Raw genomic sequence first — 25,106 nt, forward strand, 5'->3', positions numbered from 1 at the left:
TACCAGAGGGACGCGTCGCTCGTCCAGAAACCGCGAGCGGAGGTTAAATCGCGTGGAACCTCGTTTCACAACGGACTGCAGATTCGAATTATTTACGGTAAATCGTAGAACGATGTTACCGAACGAATTTGCTTTGTTCGATCGCATTTACACAACGAGCCGGATGAGAGATGCAGAAATTAAATGCAAAAATTCATTTTCTAAGTTATACAGAATCTTAAGAATAATCGGCCAAATACCTTCTCGTTATACTTTAGACCCGGCTCGGTCGTATTTAATAAACTCGAAATTGGTATCTATCGGGGGAAGTTTTAAAACAAGGAAGGAATATAGAAATGCGATACGAAAGTAGTCGATATTAAATTGCGGCTTTGTAATAAATAATTAATAAAAAGGAGACGTGTTGTATGAATTTCGTTCGGTCGGAAATTATATCGGTTCAATGCCGCAAATCATAAATGGAATTCTCATTAACGGAAAATGGCAACGCAGTTCCGCAATAAAATTCGCCTTTACAAATGACATTCGTTAATTATCATTATCATTGCGATTATATAATATATGCTTCTTCCGCGCGTTTTGTTTCCAAGATTCGACCAGAATACGAAAAGGAAGAATAATATGTTAATATTATAATTGATCTTATAATCGGTGTTGGTAGTAAACATCTTTAAACGAGAAGGATTAATTCGTAAAGTAATTGCTCGCCTCGATCGTTCTTGCAAATAATGAAGAAAGTTCCGTTGATAGGCTTAGGATACGTTCTATAGCTCGTTCCTTTTTATTCCTGTTGAAAATTAAGGATCGAATGGAATATGAAAGAACGGCTCGGTACTTGAGCGGGCTTGCAAAATCGATGAACGTATGAATATTAACGCTTTCGCATTGCCGTCCTCCTCCCGTGTTTGCATAAATCGATACGTTCGCCTAATGTTTTTTTCTTTTGTAAAGAAGAAAATAAGGAAAGGATAGCGTATGCCGATATCGATAACTCACGCGAACATTGACGGACTTCGTCGCTTCCGTCTCCGCAGTCGTCGACGACGTTGCAAATCTTGTTCAGCGGGACGCAATGGCCGTTGTTGCATTGAAATTCGCTTCGCCGGCAGGAAAGGACCGCCGTCGCCATTAGAACGCAGGAACAAATCAGCCAGTTCACGTCTGAAAAGAAAAACAAAATAGAATTTTGAAGGATCGTGACATTTGGCAGGAACGCAAGAGGCGACGCGGGTTTCGAGTAATGAAAGTTTAACCTCACGCCTGCTAAAGCGTTCATTCTAAACGAGCATTAGCGTATTGTTCGAATTCACGAGTACTACTACACTCCACCTTTTATTTCGTCCGGCTTTCGTCCGCGACCTCGCCACAAGAGCCGTTCCTTTTCATTCCTCGTTCTAGTCTTTTTATTAGACGTTACATTCGTAGCAACAAAAAATACACGACCTCGTTTACATTCGCCTACTTACTCGGCTTTTAATGCCGACCGTCCGAGATTGGTGCGCTGACTGAGTTAATTGCGTCGATCTGTTTGATCTCGTTACCGGGATATCTGTGATTTCAATGTCGCTATCGATTATTCCAAGATGATGCGACGACACACCTTCCGAACCGAAACACCGAACCGAAACACCGAACCGAAATCAAATTCGCAAATAAGAGAGACGTAAACTATTGGGTCGATTTCATTTAGAAATCGAGACTCGGTTTGTTTTTAATTCCTATTTTCCCGAGAGGAAATCTATATTATTCCACTAATAATGTTCAATTAAAGAAACGCAAGTATAATGCATGGTAACAATGGCGAACGTTGGCAAGCTTCCACTGGCTTCCACATGGAATATATCGATCCGATTCGTATCGGGTTAACGCACGGCGCCGATAAATTCGACGTAGCCGTTATTACCGTGACCGGTAATAAGTCACGGGACGAACGGTAATAAGCGGTGTCGCGTATGCCATTCAACTCTGAAACGTCCATGATCATTCCGTTCTACTAGATTTTCTCTGCTGGTTCGCTATTTAACGCGTCGGTTCCATATCGATAACGTAGAAATCAGCTTAAATCGCGAATCTATGATCTACCGTATCGTTGCTTTTTCAATCTACGCGTACATATTTCTTACGAATAATAATTTATCGCCAGGGAAAGAAACCAAAATCGAATCGCGTGAATTTCATTTGACGTTACACCATCCGTATTTATATTTTCGGACTCGACAGGTTCCATTGTTGCGAGACCAAGTCGAAAGGATATTCTTTGACATAAATATGCAAAGAATCAATCCGGATTGCGTCGGAAGTATTACTTACTTATTATAAAGAAATAAATGCAAATATATCTTTCGACTAATAAGAAGACATACGATTCGCGATGTGTACAGAGTATCTGCACCCTCGTATATAGGGGGCTATCGAAAAACTTTTTCTCTTTTTCTTTTTTTTTTCGTCCGCGAGCGTGCATCCTCCAGAAGAGGTACTACAACTTTTCTACTCCAAAGTATCGAGAATCGCCCAGCAGGCAGCAGACGAGGAGAAATTTCTTCTCTTTCTTTTTTCTTCCGTTTTCCCGATGCCCCCCCTTACCTTTGCGAAATATCTTTTGTTAGGAGAAGTATCGAGTTACAGTCTATTCCGCGCGACCAACGTGTAAGGGGCTTTGCGTTCGCGGAGAAATGAAATTGAAACCCGTCGGCGAGTATCTCGTTTACGGGAAAAATACATGTTTATGACTTTTTTCAATGTACTTTGGTGAAATAGGAAATTGCGAAATGAAATTTTTTCATTGTTCCGTAGATGTCAAAAGTCGATTCGACGCGAAACTCTGACTAGTCAGCAGAGTTCATTGAAGGGCTACCGTAATTGCTCGGAAAGTCCGAGCATTTCGGTATCTAAGGATAAGGAGGCAAAGAGGAAGATAGATGGATGGAAAGAGAGTAGGAGCGAATTCTCGATTGGAAAGCTCGTCGTTGGAATATCCGGAGGCGTCGGACCGAACTCGAGTACTCGCAAGTATTACATAGATATCGATTGCAGCTACCTAGAACCATCCTTCTCGGCTTACGATTAAATTGTTCTGTCAGCGATGTACCAGTCAAATCTCCCTCCCTTTGCGTTCGCTTTGCCGATTTGCCGAACATTCGAGATTAACGTCGTTTATTACTATACCGAATTATGTAGATGAAAACCTCGATTGAAAAGCTCGTACGGATCTGCGTAACGTTGAATTATAACTTGTCTCGTGCTTTTTTTTTTTTATGATTATTTCCTTTTCCTTAGCTTTTGTTCGCGTTATAGATAATAGTAAAGTAAAAAAGGATAATGCGCGGGAACAACAACAACAAAAGTCTCCAGGGGGAGAAAGCTTGAAAAGGTAACGGCCTTTTTAACTCGGAAATATTTTTTTCCTATTTCTCTCGTCTTCCTTTACTTTGCAGATTTCGCTCAAGAATAATGATTTTCACAGTCGTGGAATCGTGGCAACCGCCGCATCGGTTCGTCCAAAAGAAAGCTCGTCGTGCGATAATGGCTTTCTGAAACAGCTTTCCTCCGGCTTTCTTTCGACTTTCGTGTTTCGGAAAATTCCCATCGCAAATAAAAGGAAACCCCGTAGGAGCTCGATATAATGAGACGCGTTCCACGTTTTTCTCCATTTCTATTCTCCAAAGTTATCAAGTACTTAGCTAATTTATAACGAATCGAGTAAAAAGCGGTAGCAACGATGATCACAGGAGTAATATCGATTAATGACAAATAATGAGTTTCTTTCGTCGAATCATTTGATTAACAAGTTTGGCAAGGTTTGACAAGCGTGAAAGAATCTAGGAGACCGAGTAATTGACAAATTGTCGGAATGTAAAAGCTGGTGGAAGGCGGCACTTTCGTTGGCTTCCGTTAGCCTTTACGGACGAGATAGCTTTTATCTCTAGCAACCGGTAGACCCTATTAATCTCATTATTTTCGAAAGCTTCGCGTTTTGTCATAAAAGCACGAAGGATGCTCATTTCGAAAATTTCATCGAATAATAAAATCGCGGCCACGTTCGAGGTAAGATATTCCATTAACTAGGTATGACATTTGTAGAGAAAAATAATAGTTCTCATCTATTTCGTCGTGGTTGTAGCTCCGCTGGCATAATCGTGATTTCTGTTCTGGCAAAACGCCATGTTGTCCCTGGCACGACGGCGAACTGGAAATCGGTCGCGTGGATTAAGGTCTCGGTTAAAAAATCTACTGCACTCCGCTAATTAAAGAAAAATCTATAATTTAGCGTTGTTTATTCGCTCGGTGAAAAGTGAAGTTTGCGAATATCGAAAGAGATACACCCCGAAACTCGTTTTCCTTTGCTCGCGTGGTTGCGCCTAACGAAGTGGGTGCTAAGGATAATAAAATTCCAAGATGTCGACAAGGTGTCATTAGAATCACGGGCGACGGTGCCTCGTCGAGAGCGAGGAAGGAAGAAAGGCGGGCGGCAAGGGGGCGGAATGGAATGGAAAGGAAAGAGGAAGAGTCGAGAAGAGCCTCATTAATAATGCAAGTAGGGGCTCGATGTCGACCGACACACGGGAGAGACACATTTTGTAATTATTTTCCTCGATCCGAAAGATAAAAGAAGACGAGTCTAGCAGCTTGAAGCTCTCTCGATCGATTTTTCGGCAAAAACAAAATGCGGAAGTTGTGCGCAAAGGGTCGGCTCGCGTAGGTTGCAAGCAATTTATTCCACGTGTCCCTTTCTAGTCCTTAGGGGTAACGCCATAATACCCCGCGAACAATTACCAATATGGATAGTCGATAGATTATGTTTGTAAGACGAGGATCGTTCGTTTATACGGAAATTGATTTCGGTCTTCGAAATTGAAAAGGGCTGTGTTTCGAGCGAACGTAAACATCCGTATAATGAAGTAGGCTCGCGAAAATTTGTCTTCACGTACGAGAGAGCGATCTTAAATATGTTCGCCGAGCGGCGGCCTATTTCTATCGTCAAACCGTATATGTTAGAGGGTGAAAAAGTCAATCTCGAATTGGCGATCGCGTTCGGCCAAATGGAACGAACGCGATCCCACATTGTGTGCGTATCGGGGCCTCTGTGATTCCAAACTACGATTAATCGCTATCGGCTATCGATGTCACGTTCGCTCGAGTTTACGTTAATAATGTTTCGCGCATAAATGAACCAAAAAAAAAGTCAAACCAATCTCGTCATGTTGCCTCGGCCCAAAAATCACGAGATTCTTCGTTATTTCCTTTCCCAATATCAGCCGATAAATCGTTCCGAAATTGGAAGAGAACTCGAAGAAAGAAGGACGAAAGTAAAGGAAAAACTTTCGATGCAATCTCGAAACGCTTTCGTCTCGTCGTCCTTTTCCAAGAAACTTGGATTTATCGACGCATCGCTAGATCTTCCTCCGAGAGCTTTTATCACTTCCATTCTCTCTTTCCCTCTTCTTCTTTTCTCATCTCTCTTCTTTTATCCAACAAAAAAGATCGACCTGTCATAGTCAATCATTCTTTGCTCATCGAATTTCCCTCCCACTTTGTCGAACGCGTGTTCCTTATTTTTAGCACTGCGCCGTAAGTCTAAATTCATTTTTAACCGAAAGCGTCCTACGTTACAACAAAAATCAGAGAGAAAAAAAAGCGAGATAATATGGAAATTCCTCCCTTTAAAGTATAGAATATCGGAAACTAACTTTTCATCGTTGCGATCCGTACCTAATTAAAGCTCGTCCAATTAGGTTCGGCGCTTCTAAGCAGATCGACGTCTTTTCTTTTTTCCCCACTTTTCCTCGCTACGAGATCAACGGTAGTTGCGCGAGCTCCTTGCGGGGGAGGAATCGTTAACCGTTGATTTTGCTGAAAAAAAATTGACGAGGGATGGCGAATCGAGCGAAAAGGAGAGAAAAAGTGCGAGAAGTAGGTCGGAAGTCCGTGGTAAACGCTTGGCTCTGGCTTTCTTACTTTTCTTCCGAGTTTAAGGGGCTGAGAGAGAGATAGAGAGAGAGAGAGATAGAGAAAGAGAGAGAGAGAGAGAGAGTAAAGCCTAAGGGTCTGGGAGGTTCGAGCAGTGTCTAAAAATAAGTAAATCGATAAGACAATATTACGTAGCTTCCTCTCGGATATACCTTTTAAGAAGAATAATGGAGTAAAGAAGGTAGAGAAAGACGAGAAGATTCAGAGGCGAAAGGGTGACAATACGGGAAGGCCCTCTCTCTCTCTCTTGATTTTTTTTCTTTGATTGATCAATCGAACGAGAGCGCGTTGCGGACGGTTCGTTGCACTCGATATCCGGAAAAAATAGGAAGAAACGTTAGAGTTATTTCTTCCTAATATTCTAAAGTTAATGTTTATTCGCGTGCTTTATCGAGCAGCATCGTATTAATCGATTGGAAGAGAGAAAGAAAATTGTTGTTAACCGTGAAATGGCATCCAAGAAAGTCGCGGGAGGAGAGGAACGTCGAGAGATTAAGCGATTAATGTAATCGGTTCGACTGAACGAACTTATCCCGATTTTCCGAGTACTACTCGTCCGTAGAAAAATACCAGGGAGGAGGAGGAGATAATTAATCACGACGACCGTGGTATTCCTCTCGGGTTTTCGATCGAATGCGATTAGACGTTCGAAAAGACGTGGACCCTGAGCCGCAAGCATGCGTCATTTTGAAGTTGGAGGCGTCGCGCGCGTCCCCTCGCGTTGCCCATGAAAAATTCATCCCCTCGTTGTGAATACAAATCGAGCCATTAAGTTTGAAAGTGCACTCGCCTTGCTTGCGAACACGCACTCGCGTATCGCATCGTTAATCGCTCGATGAATTAGCCTTAAGAAAAGAGGCCGACTGCGTAGACTGGTATTATAATATTTGAGGTGGATTCGATTTCATCTATTCGATCGAATAATCGTCATTACGTCGCTTTGATAACGAAACCGGATACGTGTGTACAACCTTATGTAGATCGTAGGACGACGAATTAATAGGTACCATTGGAACCGAGCAAAGCCGCAAGTTTGCCGGTACTCGCGCGGGATAATAGAGGGTAATGCAAGTGAGTATAATCGATTAATGCATTTGGCAACGCGTCCACGTTCATTACATCCTCCTATATCTCGTGATCGAGCGGGAAAGAGAGGGAGAGAGAGATGGAAAGTAAAATGTAATTACTGAAAACGATACTTCGATGTCCCATTTAAATGGCACGTTATCGCGCATTTATCAAATGTTATTGATCTCGTCAGGGGAGGAATTCGAAGAAAGGATCCGGAATCGGGGATTCGGGTGTTATCGTTCGCGAACGAGTATAGTAGTTATTAAAAGCGAATAAGAAGCGCTCGATCAACGTCAAAGTCGCTTTCCGATTAATCGAGAGATTAATAGATCCGTTCGAGCGCGTAACTTCGTTTCGGGTTTTGCAGGTAGTAGGTGCACGTGGATCGGTCTGGGTTGTCGCGGGTGGTCCGGATAACGCGCTGTGGGATGCACTCGCGTGTAATTGATTTATGTCCTTGGAAGCTCGGTCGCGTGTACAAGACAGTACGAAATCCTATTCGAGAGCAGCGGGAGTCTAGGAGAGGGTTCGTAGTGGAGGGCTCGTGGAAGGGCTCGTGGAAGGGCTCGTGGAAGGGCTCGTGGAAGGGCTCGGAGAGGGCTCGGAGAGCGGTACGCGTCCACAACTAGCACCGAGTACTTCTACCTATCCGCCTCGATATTCCGATCTCTCTACTCGTCCTTATTCATTAGCATCGCGTACCCTTCCGACATAGATCGCTTAACGAGCACGAGAATCTATTCGATACGCGCGGTTCGATACGCGCGGTTCGATACGCGGCTCGGTACGCGGCTCGATACCTTCCTGTTGACCAACCAATTTCGAGAGCTCCATCGAAAGCTCGATATAAAACGTTCGGAAAGCTGCCAGAATCGAAGCAAAAGCTTCCCAAGTAGAATTTGTCGTTGTAATTTAACTCCGATGATGCTCGTTCGTTCGATCAACGAATGGGGGCAGGAAAGAGAACCAACATTTCTCGTTAATCATAAAAGCGTGCGCGTTGTCTCCGTATTATTAATTATCTTAGCGACTTTTATCGAAATCGCATTAAACGTTGCGTTTACCACCCCACCGATTCTAATTTGTAATAGCTCCGATGGAAAATCGGCGGCTGCGCTTAAATCGAAGCGCTCCCCGGCGTCAAAGATGAGCTTTTGCCGCAAATGAGAGACGCTTGTCTCCCGAGATAGAGTTTTGCATGATTAATCGATACGCGCAAAGAGATACACGAACGAGCTTTACGCGATCGCGTTCAACCAGGGATTTCTTCTCGTCAATAATCGTCGCCCAGTTGGAATAAACGAGAACCTTGATAAAACTTGTTATATTTGAATATTGTACAAGGTGAGAAGAGAACTTTCTGCGAATCAATTAACGCTGATATAAAAGGATACTCTTTGGGTACTCGAGACGTCCGAAATATCTTTGAAAATAGTAATAACGTCGATGGTAAAAAGTTGTGTAACTCTCGTTGGCTTCGAGTACTCTTTTACCCCCTTTCTACCCCTTTCGAGGTCTCTGATATGGGATCCTCTTACCGAATATTACCACTGAGGGATTCAACTTTACGGATATAAACGACGAACGTTGTAAATAAGGCTCTTCTCTTTATCCACTCTTTATCCAGACAGAGATAGAGAAGGAAAACGAATTATTCCAGACTAAAAGGGGACTTTTGTTAATGTTTATCAGGTGCGACGGGCTGACGTCTGACTCTGGTTGTACCTTTTGTCACCTATCGCGCACCGAGAAGATTCGAGTAGGGTTAATTGGAATAATTATGGCGGAGTCACGTACCACGGCTTTTTCTCCGTCTCCTCTTCCTCCCTGAATGTTGTCCTCTCTCCGCAATTTACACGGAAGGCCGAACGCGTAAGCATGCCCGCTATTCGAACGAGGAATAAGTAATTGGATCCGATTTAATGCGTTCGTTCATCCACGAGTCTCCCAAAGCTAACTCGGCAACAGAAATCCTTCCAACTTGGGAGTACTTAAACGAGCCGTGTAATATTCGCGCTTTTCCATCGTGTCGAGGTATAATATTATTCTACAATTTTACATCTACCTAGAAATAAACTAGATAAAATCAAGGAGTCGCGCGCGTTCCATGAATTTTCTCATTGGCAACCCCATCCGGTAATTTGAAAGCTCTTTAGATAATTAAAAGCTCGATCGTACGTCCTTGGGAAAGAAAAAGAACAGTCCTTTTAAAGAGAAAGAGAGAGAGAGAGAGAGAGAGAGAGAGAGAGACGAGTTCGCGGTGCGCCGCGAGTTTCTTCTTTAATTTTTTCCAAGTAGCGCACCTGTAGGCCGCCCAGACGATTTACTGCCTCGAAACTCGTTTCAATATCTTCTCCCTTGGCCACTCTTTCTTTTCGCAGCTCCTACTAAAGTCAAACTTTAGCCAATAAATAGGAAGAAAGTACGCTTCGTCGTGCGAAACTCGTACCGATCGTACAGACAAAGTTCTAGCATCGATTTGTATAAAAATCGAAGCTAAGACTTGCACTGCTTCATTTTCATTTCTTTATTCTCCACTTTTATTCGATATTTTTCATCAGTAGAAAACTTTTGTCCTACGTAGGGTGTTGTTACTTTAAACAGTGTCAAGGTGCGATATTGATTTTCCGTTTGCTTTATTAACCGAAACGCTGCTGTTGCCGTCGTATTTTTCATCGGAAGGTAATTCAGGGATTTCGATTTACGCTCGGGTCCCCGCCGTAATGTAGGCAACAAACTTTTCCTCCGGTAGGTTTTTTTTGATGGTCCGACGACCGGTCTTTATGATTTATTACGACTGCGCCCGGGATTTTACCTCGGAATTGGATTATTTCGATCTAAACTCGGCTAAAGTTGCTGCCGCTGCTTAACCGAGACGGTACGCGTGGATTTGTAATAGCTCTTTGCGACAAAACCGGGGACAATGTTTCGATTTAAACGGAAGCACGTCGAGCTTCGTTAAGTCGAGAAAGCAAGATAACTTCTACTCGTTATTTTAACGGCTACTTCGCGAGCATAAGCTTCGAAGGTTCTCTTCCGATCGAAACTATTTGTCAGTTAGAGAGAAAGAAATAGAGAGAGAGAGAGATGAAGAAGAGGGTGGTAGGAACGAAACAAGCAGGGACACGCGCCGAGGGTGGAATACAAAAGCTGCCGCGCGGATCAATATGCCAGCAGTAGCAGCACCACCACTGCTAGAAAGGAAAGACCGAGGAAGGATTCGCGAGGATGCGTCTTTTGGTTGCGTGCCCTTTCGAAACGCGATCGCCGCGTCACCTTTCCTACCGAGATGAATAAGGAATATAAAGAGTCAGAGTAGATCGGTGGTGCACAGTCGAGTCAAGTCGAGAAACAACTTTGTCGAGCGTCGAGCAGTTTCCTGATACGTTTGGAAGTTGGATCTAACCGAATTAGGAAAGTTGCCACGAGAGTTATGATCGAATCGAGCTCGCACGAGCAACGAATACATCTGCATCCCTTTGTTCCGTTCTTATCTAAATCGTTGCGGTTGTTCTATCGCAGTAGGAAGAATCCAGACACGCGCTATACACAAGTTTTAATCGTTTTAACGAATCTCCCAAAAGAACGTTCTACGAGTTTAGTTTTGTCGAGGTAAATTAACCGCGACGCCACGGACTACTACTATTTCGCTCGAAATATGATTGCTTCTTCGACGTCCACAAAAATCGGGAAAATTGCAAAATGAAAAAAATGACGTTAGCTTTACCCGGAGTAAATTAGTTTGAGGAAAGTCCGAATCCGTGGGCATTGGTTAGGCAAAGGTTCCGAGCCAAAGGGAGAGCCCGTATTTTCCTGCACGACTACGTTCGAGGTTAGGTTAGACGCTTAAGCGAACCGCATGGGTTTTCCAGCGGGGATACATGGACGTAAAATACGTTCGTGGAATAGCCTTCTCTCGGGTTTGCCAAAAACCTCGCGAAAAGTTTACTCCGGTTCCCAACAGGACTGCTACTATCCTTTAGTTCGATCGTTTCTGCCCTTCGTTGCTCGTTACAGGAACGAATTCAAATTCGCAACCTACTCTGGTAGTATCTATTATTTTTCCAGCTGGATTTTTGCTCGTTAAGGTCGACGAGCTAAGCCATTGATCAATTTCCTACGAGACTAAGGGTAAGTTTTTACAAGGGCTATCAGCTCGCCGTTTCGACTTTGTTTCTTCGTACACCGGACGATAATAATGGATTTAGCGAAGGTAAGAACGAGAGCGCATTAACGATGTCGCCGGTAATTACTTAATACGACTCCAAGAACTGTCGCTTTTTTCTCAACGTTGGAAATGCAAGCGCGTATACCCTCCTAGCGCGAGGGAAAAAAATCGTTAACCGCGGTTGCATCGCATTTTACATACGCTTGCATTTTCATCGCTTTGTCGCGTGCGCTCCTTTTCCCTTTTTTAATCCCGAATCATTTATCATCATTTTCGACAAGAGAAAAAACATCATTATTTTCGTCGTCCAAACTATCGATAGGATTTGTTCGAACAAAGCAAACAAGTAGCCAAGCTTCCTCCCGACGCGGCGACGTCTTTTCTTATTTCCATTCTCCGCGTGAAAAAGTAGTGCCAAATTTCGTTGGCATAAAATAAGAATAAAACGGTAAGCTTAACGATAGACGTTGCACGATTAGCATACGTTATTTTGACGCAAAGCAAAGCAAAGCATTATTTCGTAGCAGTTTGCAAGAGATATTTAATATAACCAGTGCATAGGTCCTAAAAATATCTACGATCGATATCGCCATTGTGTCGCGTGAAAGCTGCTTCTAGTTTTATCGCTTTTACACGCTAGGAACGAGTGGAAAGGGCTAGATCACGCGATAGAAGGAAGAAAGTCGAATGACGGGCGAGTATAATGACCGTAACTACTGGAGGTAACTGCGACTCGCGAAAGTGCGAGTATGGATTCGTCTGGCAACGAGCGAGCTTTCCTAACTACTGCCAGGCATTAGCGGTTGCTTGCCTGGCCGACCACATTCAAGTTCCCTCTACTTGCTCCCATTCGATACTTTTAAATGCGCCAAACGATTATTATCCCGAATGTAGAAAAGGGAGTGGAACGCTTCTTACACCTCTGGATAGCCAAAGGCAAACCGGTTCGATAAGCGCATACGATATTGCTTCCATGTATCATCTAATACTTGTACGCGTCTTATCCGTAAGCTCTTCGTACACGATACTAAGCTGTATCCACGGGATGTATAGTACCATGGGCTTGCTTGTCCATGCACGAAGATATAAGCTTCGATTAAAGTCAATAATCGAGCAAAATAATAGTAATGATAATAGCGTTTAACGAGAGTAACGGGAAGGACGAGGGACGTTGTTACTCGGGATCGAGGCCGATTGAAATTCGATCATGAATTCGGAGCTTTGGAGGTTCCGAGCTGCGTCCGGGGAGGAGAAAACGATGCCACCGACGCAACGACCTAGATACGGGCCACCGCAAGTCCTCCTTCGGAACGACTCTCCAACGTCCAACAAATCTATCTTTTTCCTAACAACGAGAAAGAAAACAAACAACCGGATGAACAGGGAGGGAAAATAAACTAATCCAAAATAAAAAATCTAACAGCCGCATCACGTCCGTGAACAACTCGGGGGGAAGTCGGAGGGAAGTCGGAGAAAACTTTTCTTTCTTCTTCTTTATTATAAAGGATTTTCAGTAGAGCCAGAGTGGAAGGGAACGAAATCTTCTTTCGATTCCTAGGAGAAAAGATCGCGCGCACCTGCTATTTTCCGCTAGATTTATATAAGCGAGTGGATTTATCGTTGGCAAAGATTATTGTAAAAGCCATCCCGAAGGGTATAATGGATTAAACGCTTTATTCGAAGAGATCGGTGTGACGATCGGTGCATCGATACGCGCTTTTAACCAATGTCGCGATCTAATTACGAAGCTTCGAAAGACGTTCGAGAAAAGATAAGGGGATTTGCATAAAGATTGGGATAAATAGAATAAATTCAAAGACGCGAAAGTTGGTCATGCAAGTTGGTAAGATCGCTCGAAGGTGTAACTCGGAATTATTATTCAGTTCCTGCATCGAGTCCGGTCTCGGAAGGATAGGAAAGGAACTTTATCGAACTTATAATGACTTTAAGGCGCTCGCTCGCCGACTCTTCTCCTTATTGATCTAAGTAAATACGTCATTTGCATTAATTCGGCGCGATAAAAGATGGGACGCGCTTACGTTATGAATATTTGCCGCGACGCGCAACGTCTATTTCTTTCTCTTCTAAATATCGCGAGAATAAGACGAAACTCGAGATCGTTTCTTCAAATTAGAACAAGACCCGACTCGAGGCTGACTCTATATTTAATTAACGTGCCACGCCAATTAGGACCCGCTGCGGCGCCAGCCACGATAGTTCTATGATAAATGCACGACGCAATAATTAATGAGACAGAAACTTTGATTATCGCGACGCGACGCGCCAGACATTAGCGTTAACGCGACTACAATAACAGAATCTTCCAATTTTCCCTATGATACCACGTATATTATTATATTTTCTAACGCTTTTAATCGTCTTCATTGGAAATTGATCGAGGAAAGTTTCGTACAAAATGACAAAGATCGTGGAAGTAGCCTCGAACGATACATTTGGGATGCGAAAAGGTGTGAAAAGTAGGACGACTACGCTCGCAGATCTTCTCGGAACAATTCCTCGCGGAACTACGATTTCCTTTCAGTTGGAGAACAAGTCGGAACGATTTTCTTGCAGCTCTTCGCCGACAGCCCTCGCAAAGTTTTGTCGATGACGACCGATGTTCTTCTACGTTCTCTTTCTTCTCCCAATTCGGTGGAAAAGAAAAGACTGCCGAGTAAAAACGATCGCGTTTCGATCTTTCGATTATTAAAAGCAAATTAGAAAATTGTATTCGAGAACACTGCTCCAGAGGTTGAAATAGAATAGTGAGAGGGGTTGGGGGAGGTGGAAATAAAATTGAAGTCGACACTCTTTGGCAGGTGGGCAAAAGTGTCCTCGCGAAAAGCTCGTCGAAGCGAAACATTATCCCGGATGAGCTCGAAAGAAAGCGTCTTCTCAATCTGTACAAACTGTTTCTTCCGTTCCAACAAACTTTTCTTCCTCTCGATCTCGCCCTCGTCCTTCCGATTTTCAAAGAAATTTCCGGACAGAAGCAAATGGAAGAAACAAGTCCGTAAGTAGAAATCCGAGATAAAGGATGATCGGGAAAGGCCTGTAAGAGATTTCCTCTAAGATACATCAGTTTTTTTTCTCTTCTCGTGGCCGCGTTACTCGTTTCCCAGCTTTTCGAAGGACTCGCAAAAGTTTTCTTGTTTGCGGCGTCAACTTTGATCGGTCTCCGGCGTTTTCTTCGGCATTTTCTACGCCGATTTAACGAGCCTAACGATATTGTGTCGTTTATATTCTAAAATCGATCGATCGTATAATAGGAAGGAGAGAAAAAATAAGTAGGAACGTACTTCCATAGAAATGAAAAAGAAAGATGATAGGAGCTCGGACTGGAAAATAAAACTCTACTGCTTCGAAGCTCGCTAGAGTTCACTAACCTTCGGGCAATATCTTTCATCTCTCGTTCACGGTCTCTATGCATCTCCCTCTATTCACCTGGTCTACCATCGCTGATTGCGATCCCTCGATGATCGGCTTTCTTTTCGCTGCCTTCTCCTCATTCGTCCGTCTCTGCAACCCTGACGCAACTCGTCTTTATCGATATTCAAGATCGAGAATACGTCGTAAAACTTTGTTATCGCAAATACCATACCTCTACCGACGAATATGCTCGCCGTGAATTCGTTCTATCGAATCAAATCAAATTCGCGATTACAGTAAGGAAGTTTGGAACAATGATCAATATTTTAGGATCAGGCATCTAATGAGTTCCCACGGTACCTCGATAATCCCTATATCCTGCGAACGCCGAGAAAAAATATCACATAATATATTCGAAGAATAAAAAATGCTTTAGATAAAAGGAAGGAAATCAAATCTCTCCTTATTTCCTTCTTCGCGTGAAATTTCAAAAAAATATACCTCCGAGAAATTTCCTCTGGGTAATTCTATTTTACGTGCCGTTGCGCGACGATTCCGGTGGGCCACGATTCGAAACGCGTTGCCCCTGAAAACGAATGACTCGCGAAAGAGTACTTCGAATAAAGAGGAAAAAGCAAAGAAAATAAGAAGGAAATGTCTCGTGGCTTAACCGAAGTTTAATTAAAATTCGAGGCGATCTTGTAAGAGGTCGTAAAACGGCTAAGAGAAAAGACGAGAGGAAAAAGGTATCCGGAACAAACGGACAAAGAATCGAGCCTTTTTAACGATCTCTTCATTCGAATTAGCCGAATGAAGAAGTTTTTTCTTTGCGAACTTTGTCTCTCTTCCTTATCGATCGCTTTCTCCCCCTATGCCTATCGGATCGTGCATTCTAAAAATAATAAAAAGAACAAAAAAAGAACAAAATTCTCTGTGAAGTCTCATTACTGAAAATGTAAAGAGTTAATGACATTACCGTCTACAATATTATCTCTATCTTGTAAAATTATTTGCAACGCTCCTTGGCACCGTGTCGTCAACGTTGTCTTTTTTCACTCGCTTTGAATATCGCTGGGAGGACGGCTAGGAGAACTGCGACGACCACGACGAGTGTAATTAAAACGCCGCCGTGAGAGACCTTATTAAGGCGCGTATTAAAAGACACAGCAAACGTTTCTTTTTTCACATTTAATCGGGCGGTCATACTTGCCAGTTGACTCACGAGTAGCTAACTCGCCTACGCGGACTAATAACATTCCCGATACTCGCAAAAGTTAGCTTTCGTCGTAAAACTGAATGGAACCGATCGATCATCGTCCCTTTCTCCCTAGTCCACCTTCCTTCCACGTTCCTTCCTTCCTTCCTTCCATCGTATCGCAGCCCTTTTCGCTGGAAAATCATGGCTCGAATAAAGTTGTTCTTAACAAAGGGACGCTGACGTGGCCGTTATCGAAAGCGCACGGTCCAACAAACTCTCCGGCTCCTTCCTAACGAGGTTCAACGGAACCGTCCGAAGCATCGGGTACATAACTTGTCGTGACCAATCTCGCAAATTCCGTTTGCTTTAATCGACGCTCCAGAGATGTACAGGAATAGTTTCGAAAAGGATTGAAATCTTAGGGAATTTCCTTCTTCAAAAACTTCTATGCCTTGTCACAAAGGAAAGAAGATCCGATTATCCTCGACGTATCGATCGCCATTTGGACTCTCTGCCAAATCGTCGATTTTCAACGGGTCTTCCAACTTATCGAACTCCTTCAAATGAGAGAGATTGATCTTGTCCTTATTTTCGGTAGCTTTAAAGAACAAAGAAAAACGTAGAACGATAATAAGTAGAGAGATTCGTTTACGCTCGAGATAGTGGGAACAGTCGATAGAGATTGGGCAACGGTATGGCCAACGTCGTTCTCAGGCATCCCTGCCATGCCAGCACGCGTTCGAGGCTAACCTAGAAAAGGGATCGTTCGACGAGAGTCTCGATTAGATCAGCGAGCCACCCTAATACCACCCAACCACCGTTGGTCTACCTATTTCAACGCTATCTTCGAGGATCCTGCGTGCGTTGGATTTACGAGCGCGTTCCCCCGATATTACGTTACCTGCGCGAACCTTGAAGCCCTGCGTAGGGGTTGCGAGCTCGTTTATTACACTCCTGGGTGCGATTCGAACTCGAACAAGCGCCGTTGCACCGCCGCTCTCCCAAACTTTTCTCCCTTTTTTATCCTACCTAATCCGTGAACCTTGCCAACGACTCTTCTTTCATTTCTACAATGATATTTGGGTAGAACGCGTTGATCGGTAAAAGATCTACGACGATTGATAAAAGTCGATATTTATTGAACGAGCAAACAGATACCATCCAAGTACGACGAACTACTCGCGTTCGACTAAATCAATAGCGGCGACTATTATACTTGTCATTCGAATACAGAGAAAAAATACAATATTTATGGCGCGCCACGCGTATCATTCGCATATAAAACAAATATTGATCTAGGTAAAGACTACACGCGGCAAACGTAACGATCGATTCTAAGGAAAATACGAAACTAGGGAATGCGAGTTTTTCGAATGCGCTGCAACCTCGCTAGCAACGATCTAAACATTTTTCTGAACGTTTTTTTTGCCTATCGATCGATAAACCTTACAAAGGATTCAGTGGACGAAAGGCTCGGAACTCGCAGAACGACTGATTGCTCCTTTCTGGTGGTTCGTTTTTCCTAAACGAATATACGCGTACGAGGGACACGCTATATATCTAAGGATTTTTCAACGTTTCCAATGAAATGCGATGCGGGAGTATCGATGATTCCGAATCGATCGGAAGGGGGGTTGCGTCAGGGTCGGAAAATGGAAGGTTACCTAGGCGGCGTCCGAACCACCGAGTCAACCGAAGCAGCCTCCGATCGTCCCGTTGCCTGATTCTCGAGCAAACCGCAGGACCTACCGCATCCCCCCGCCCCCGCCAACCCGACGAAACATCCTTTATCGATCCTAGGAATGCCCCTACGATGACATCCAAACAAACCCATGAAGAAGATGACGGAAAGCAATATAAAAACAAACACCTCTCCGCCAGCTCATGACTTATGGATCCGATAGACGTCAGTAATCGACTCGGTGGTACTTGCACCGCGGCGACTAAGCGCGACACCTATTTTGTTTGTCGACCTACATAAGTAAACAGCCCTTATTTGTCGAGGAGACGACTCCGACCGCAGCCAATTTGTTTCGCTTTAACTTCCATCTTAACGCGGGGGATTCCACAATTGTTTCCTTTTTCATAAATTATCTTTCCGCGCGAAACTAAAGAATGGTTGAAAACGCGGCCAAGGTACGCGATACGATTCCGACATTTGTTTCCGACATTCGACGAACGTCACGCGACATGCATTTACTCTTTCCTACGCGACCAATTCCCAACGGGAGGAAATTGCAATAGGTAGAGAGTTCGTTTGTTTGTTTTTTTCCTCTCTTTAGGAATAAACGAGCTCGACATTGATACGCCGCCTATCGAATCGACGCGACGCGACGCGAGATTAAAAAGGTATTGGGTTGCGTCCAATCTGTTTTGCCTAACGAATGATCAACGCATTTGTTACATACGCTCGGAAAGGAGGAGGATAGCAAAAGTTTAGAAGTCATTGTTGAATTGCAAATCTCCAAAGGCAACGTCTCTCGCGTCTGCTTTTTACCCATTTACTTTTTGCCCCTTCTTTGTCCTTTGTCAAATTCTTTTTGCCTCACCATCCCTCTCTCTCTCTCTCTCTCGATTTCATCCTTTTACTTTTCTCATCCGCGCTCATCTTACTTTCCCACTTACATACTTTCCACCTTCGTCCACGTCGAGTCGTCTTTTTGTCCATTTGTTTCCTTTCATCGGAGCGCACTTCCAACACTGGTACGCGCCAACCCGCAAAGAAAACTTTTCTTCGAGCAACTATTTTCTTTATGCTCTTCCACCAACTTATCCGTCTACCCGCACGGATACGCATCACTGCTTTCATCCGTGAAAAACTATCTATAAGGTAAAACTCTCCTAGTGCAGTTTCAGAATAGACTTTAATAAACGTCTCGGAAGAAGTCGCCTAGCTTTAGCGAGGAAAACAAGACTATTCTCCTTCGCTATTCGATTTTCCAAAGATTCTTCGAGAAACTCGAGTAATGGCCGCGTAAATGGTCATTTTTGCGAAATTTCGTATTTTTCTGTTCGAATAATTATCCCAGCCGTCGCGGGAAAACGCGAAAGCGCCGAATCCATCCCATTTAAAGTGTCTTTATTATCGATCCTCCTCCGACTTTAACAGAAACGCGTGAAAACTAACGAAAGCCAGGCTTTTTTTAAAGCCGCGACTAACGAGCACCTTCGCCTGAATAAGAATAAGAGAATACCTTACTCTTTAAAGCTTGCGCTATTCGAAACATCGATTATCCTACGTTGCGCATGAAAATGTTGGACTTTCGATCGGACAGATTAAACGAATTAAGGAAAGTTAGTGCGGTAAGCTTTAGATATTCGAACGAATTGTACCCTCTTCAATCGCCGAGTTACAATCACCGTCGGCCATTTTCATCGGCGACGAAGGCAAACGAACACAATCGCTTTTCCCTCGACCAACTCGAAAAACTATGTAAAATCTTGTTAATTCGTGTAAAAGGGTACGCGATTATGTCGACGAGGGAAAACTACTCCTCGAGTGGGAAAAGTATAGACGGTCTCGAGTACTCGAGCCACCAAAATACATCACAAATTACCCTCTCCAATTTCTCCCTTTTCCAATCTATTTATTTTCAACCAATCGTAATAATGCTTGGAGCGTTGCGTTCCTCGCGCAATGTTTTCGAAAAGCTCGCGAAAAATCGACAGAAACGAAAAGGAGCTTTAATCGATCTTACCCCTTGTTTACGAATAGAAAAGAACGAAGGGGATGAAAGGGAAAAAAGAATAATGCGGATGGATAAACGGGTGGGTAGAAAAAGAAATAGAGAAGGAAAGTATGTTGTACCAGTTAAATATTGCGATTGAAGCGAATGTGAAAACAAAAAATCTAGACGTACGAAATGAACTTCCAACATAATTTTGAACGAGGATTAGTCGGCTTTTAAATTATGATCGATTAACGTAAGAGCTTTATTTCGTACTATTTGCGACCAGGATATAATTGTAATTTATCGCGAGGGAGCGAATAAAGAAAGAAAACAAAGTCCGCGAATTCGTTGTTCGAACACGACCGAACTACTAAAATCTACTTAAATCGTCGTCCATCGTCGTTGTCGACGAGACAAATATTTGCGTAGAGCACGACCGCCGAAACTCGCCACCAAGGAAACGTAATTAAAGCGATTGCACTTTTACGAAGAAAGCATTTTTCTCAGAGTTTTGCCATCTTTTTTCCTGCACCCTCTCACAATTTCTCGGTATTAAGGCGCATTGTCTGTTGGTACAATTTCTTAATGGACGCGAGGAGTAGTATTCGATGATAGGTCAGAGTTGGATAGGAAGAAGCTTTGCGAAGAGATATTTATTTTTCATCGATGGAAAGGAAGGAAGGAAGGAAGGAAGGAAGGGTCGTCCGCATTGTTTTCCCTTTGCGGTAGACGGCTTTTCAATTAATAACGCGCGACGTAACTGCGAATCGACAGGCTAATAGAGCGAAAGCTCCGTCCCGTGTTACGGCTTACTCCTTGATTAATGACGGATGATAAATGTGAAATTGGTCTATACTAGATTAGCGCCAGTTTGCGCCGTTTTGCGGTTCCATCGTCTAAGGTTCCATGAATGGGGACCATGGCGCACGGTGCTCGACTATTTTTAACAAAGGTTCGTGCGATATGGGAATAAACAAATGAACGCACTCACCCTTCATGCCGAGTACTTGCACCCTCTTCCGATCGAGGACACTCTCTGGCTCTTCCACGTTATTTGCGCGCCACTCGATGCGCAAGCCTCGAAAGGGAGTTTCGCGAGGTTATCGACGCTTCTAATTTTATTGCCAGCATGAAAAAGCGAGGGCCGACGTATGTATGAGAGAGCCGGGAGATGCTTCAGGAAGAGCGTCGTCCGAACACTGAAAAACGGAGGAGGAACGAAGTGAGAAATAGGAGCATAAGCCTTTGTCTACGGGATCAGCGATAATTACAGATAATTCAAGACAATTCCAGAGATACGGCTAGGCTAATAAGTTTGATAATAATTTTAGTATCCTTTTTTACAGTTCATTCGAGCACTGGAATAAAGTCTACAAACGCTTCGAGTAGAAAAAAATGCTAGAAGAAAATAAATAGCGAGAACGTGTCGCTCGAAAAAAGGGAACTCGAATTTCGGTATGTAGAATGTAAAACGCCAAAGGACCGATCTTTAAAGGTAGGAGGTCCTTTAAACGTTCTTTAAACGTTCTTTATGCAAACGTACGAGGTAAACTTTACGAGAGACGAGGAGGAGCCAGAGAACATCTCGAATATCGATTCTATCGATCGCTAAACGAAAATATTATCTTTACCGTTACGACGCGTTCCCCGATTAAAGTACGAAAGGCTCGATTCACCGAAATTCAATCGAGTTATTGGACCTACCTGATGCTTTCTATAGGTACGTACATTATGCTTTGACGAAAAAAAAAAAAAAAAAAAACAAGCAAAATGATTTCCCTTTATAAAGTACAAGAAAATATAATTAAAAAAGGAATGAAAAGGATTTCTGTACCTGGAATACCGACAAATTTGGCGCAACCTTCCGCAACGTCGTTACACCGAAGAAGAGACGGAGCCTTGCTCCGACGAGTCTCGGCACGAACTGACATTTCGTCAAACTTTTGCCCCCTTCCTCCCCCGTCTGCTGCTCTCTCTCTCTCTCTCTCCTTCTTTTCTTCTTCTCTCGAAATGTTCCCTTTTCTTCCTTTTCTTCTTTTCCCCACGATCACTTTCAATTATCTTTGAAATTCGTTAGAGATGCATTCTTCTCCTCGTTATCCTTTCGCGTACCTAAAGACATGGTTCTACGTGGAAAAAAGGGTCCGAGCGAGGAAAGAGGGAAGAAAAAACGCGCGCCAACTAGGAACAAGAGGAAGAAAGAAAAGGTATCGGAGCGAGAAGAGAAAAAAAATGTTGTTTTTTTTCTTTTGCCGCTCGAACGTCTTTCGAGTCGATCGATGGAGGAGGCTCTCCATCTTGAGCAAATATTTCCGAACGCGAAACTTTCGTTAAAAGAACTCTGTCGCGAAGCGTTGGTTTAAATAAAAATAAAGAATATGCAAAAGAATCTCTTGGATTAGGCATAACTAACGAAGGTCAGGTTGAAAAAGAGCACGCTTGACCTGGTTAGGGAATCGCGTATGAGCGACCCGGCGGTCGGTCCATCGAACGACAAATGCCAGGGATGCAGCACGCGTATATCTACCTAAATTCGAATAACGCGCGCGCGCGCGCGCGCGCTCGCCTGCCGAAGGAACGCATCTAAAAAAGGAGCGAATTTGCGAGGAGGAAAAGGCGCCTACCTATTTGCGGGAAGAATTGAACTTTGTCGAATGTAAGGAAAGCGATCCTTGAGGGTATAAAAAAAGGTGCTTGCGTGGCGGGAGTAGTTGGTGCGCGCACGAGGGATTGACCCAGTTTGAAAGCAAGGACGAGGGAAGGCCCGGAAAATGGCTCGGCGCCGTTGACGACGCTTCCACGTCGACGTCGCGGTTCGCACTGATAAACCCTCGGCGGCAGCGCAGGCAGGGGTGGTATCGGTCGAAGCGCCAGCTACTACCACGTCCTTGGATTGCGTCCGCCGCCCCTCCATATCGATCAGTGCGCGCTGCTACCCCTCCCCCATCCTCCCCCAACAAGATGTTCTCCTTTTATTTTCCTTTCCACCCCCACCCACTGCGTTTCTATTTCTCCTTCCATTTGTCTTTCCCTTCGGCTAAAGTGCATCGGCAACCCTCGGAAAAATGATCGAAAGCCTTGTGGTGCCATCCGAGCGACGAAACATAAATCACGCGCGCGTTCTCGCTAATTGACTTGGCAGTGCCGACGACAAAGGCAATAGATGAGCGCATGCGCCAACAACGATAAACACTTTGATTCTCGAAAGGCTTTATCCTCGTTTTAATTACCGAAAGCGCAGCTGTCGGCGGTACGGTCACGTTTATTAAACGATTAAAAGCAGCGGCGCGGCACTGCAGTGCTGCGTAGGGGTTGCGCGCGGAATTTGAAAACTTTTTCCCACGGAGGGCCAAATTGATCTACGCGTCCTTCCTAGGACGTAGCCAATAATTCCGCGAGATGTTGCAAGAGAAGAAAAGTACGCGCTAGCTCTCCTTCCCTAATGAAAACGTTTCCCCTGGCGTTTTTGAATATTCAAGACGTTCTCGCCTATTCTTCCGTGAATATAACTCTCGTTCGTCTTCCTCCGCGGAACGAGATTCTCCGAAGTTTGCTTCTATCCTAACGAATTTCAAAACGAAAATTCTAGAACGCGATCAAATAAAGGAACTTTTATTCGACCTAATCGTTCATTTTCTCATTAGTTGTAACGCGATAATGTACATTAAGTATATTATTATCTTGGCCTCGAATGGTTGCTCTCGAGTTACACAATATGCTAATACGATACTGAAAATAGAGAATGAAGGGAGAAAGCTGCGGTAGGACGAAACTCGTTAGAGTGCGAATATCCAGCATTATGACGTGGACAAGGAGAAGATATCGCATTGGGAGAAACTGGGAGGCTCGGTTTTGGGGCCGAAGCAGCCTCGCAGAAAGGGTCGAGATGGGAACGAAACCGGGTCTTGCGAGCGTCGTTCCGACCTACATACGATTCTCTACCCTCTCCCAACCCTCCCCCAAACAGTGCCGGACCAACAACGTCGCATTTGGATCGTAGGCACCGAGAGAAAGCCAGCCAATTATTCTCACCCTCTTTTCTTATTTTCATCGTGGACCGCGCAAAGTTTTCTTCAAATAATCCAACGAAAGGTTGCGTAGACGGCTCGAATATGTAATTAAGGAGGAACAATGGCATCGTCTTCGGTTCAGGGTACTCGCCTTTTGCGACACGATGTTGCTCTTACGTCACGTCGGCTGCCATCCTCTTCTTCCTTTCTTACGTCATTCAACGAAGCGGTGTCCGTATCTCGCGACTTTTACTCAATGGAATCTTCGGGAAGAAAATCCTTTCTCTAGAATTTCTCTCTACGTAAGGTAAGTTCCGACGTCGGATCATTTACCCAAATTCCATAGTTTCGCTATGGAATAATTGGACGATCCAAAAATAGTAACGAACCGGATTTCCATTTGACGAACGAACTCGTTTTTTCTTTTTCTTCTCGCTGGAATAATCGCGGTATTCGCGGTCCGGCTCGTAATTTCGAGCGGCGCGAACCTCGTCCGTCGATATTGAGAAAACGTCAAATGGAACGGGGAACAAGCGAACGAGCGAGCGAACGAGCGAGCGAACGAGCGAACGAGCGAACGAGCGAGCGAACGAACGAACGAACGTCGGTTATTAAATTTCAATGTTACAAGTCGGTGCCGGGACTTTCTAGGCGTCGAATCGAACGACGAATTTATTTTTTCAGCCCATTTCTATGGTACGTCACCGATATTTCGATGGCAAAATGGCATGCAACGCCGCCGAATGCGTTGACAAAAAGGATCAAACAAACAATTGTACATCATTATTCTATTAGATTGGGAGATCTATAAATATATTGGTCCAACGTCTTAAAAACAAGTTTTTAGGAGGAAAGGGATGTCTTTAATAAAGATCTTTACGCGTCAAATACTCGGAGAAAAGTTTCGTATCGCGCTCGATTCGAGGAATAACGAATGGATATTGGTCTTCGAGTGCAACGGCTGAAAGTCGTTTGGCGAAAAGTACCGTAAACATCTTACCTCGCGGAACTTTCCTCCCACATTTTTCTCCAAGGAGCAAGGGCGGAACGGGAAAAAAAGCTAAAAGATGCTAGATAAGTCTAAGCTAGAGCATTCTGAGTACGGTTCCGTTCGATTGCCAATTGGGAATCTTTATATGCAACGCGGGATGTCAAATATTTTCTACTTCCAGTATACGAACATCCAATTCCTCTCGCTTCGAACCGATAAGGGACTCTCTCCCTTTCCCACCATTTCATTCGTCGCTGTCACCGCTAAACGATTTCAAAACGACCTTAATAGAATACGACGTTTTACCGATAGGAAACGCTTTTCGATGTGCATTCGATAATAACGACGTTTTACGTTTACTTTTATATTATCTGTCGTTGATAAATGATTTCATTTTTAATCGTTACGCGAAAAGATAAATTTACTAAGTGGGTGTACTTTGGCTGCAAAGGGTTATCGTCGATAGGTAATCGCCTAAGAATTTATTCTCCGTTACTAAAAGATGAAAATTATTTGGAAAATATAAATCACAGAATCACATACGTCGTTTGTTAATCGAGAGGAGAATTATATGTTAAATAAAAATGACAAGGACGTTAATATTCGGATCGTTTAGAGGGATTCCCACTTTATCGACTCTCGACGTAGGGTTGCTTTTACA

At 43.8% G+C, this 25,106-nt stretch overlaps 1 protein-coding gene across 4 annotated transcripts in view; it reads right to left on the bottom strand.

Annotated features, from left to right (window-relative positions):
- Positions 1–22,370, bottom strand: part of LOC106790051 — a 41,509-nt gene extending 19,139 nt beyond the window's left edge. The window contains exons 1-3 of one of the 4 annotated variants that reach the window (XM_014754719.1): positions 22,069–22,370; positions 21,279–21,556; positions 997–1,161 (exon numbers count right to left, since the gene is read on the bottom strand). In XM_014754719.1, coding sequence (XP_014610205.1) covers positions 997–1,161; positions 21,279–21,375 — 262 coding nt within the window. In that variant the 5' untranslated portion in view covers positions 21,376–21,556; positions 22,069–22,370. Of the gene's footprint in view, positions 1–996; positions 1,162–20,435; positions 20,644–21,278 lie in introns of all 4 variants that reach the window. The other 3 variants (XM_014754729.1, XM_014754737.1, XM_014754709.1) reach the window with 3 other exon arrangements.
- Positions 22,371–25,106: the final 2,736 nt, after the last annotated feature.

The sequence above is a fragment of the Polistes canadensis genome, unplaced genomic scaffold (assembly GCF_001313835.1).
Source record: "Polistes canadensis isolate GaletaPanama2010 unplaced genomic scaffold, ASM131383v1 scaffold_7, whole genome shotgun sequence".
NCBI lineage: Eukaryota > Metazoa > Arthropoda > Insecta > Hymenoptera > Vespidae > Polistes > Polistes canadensis.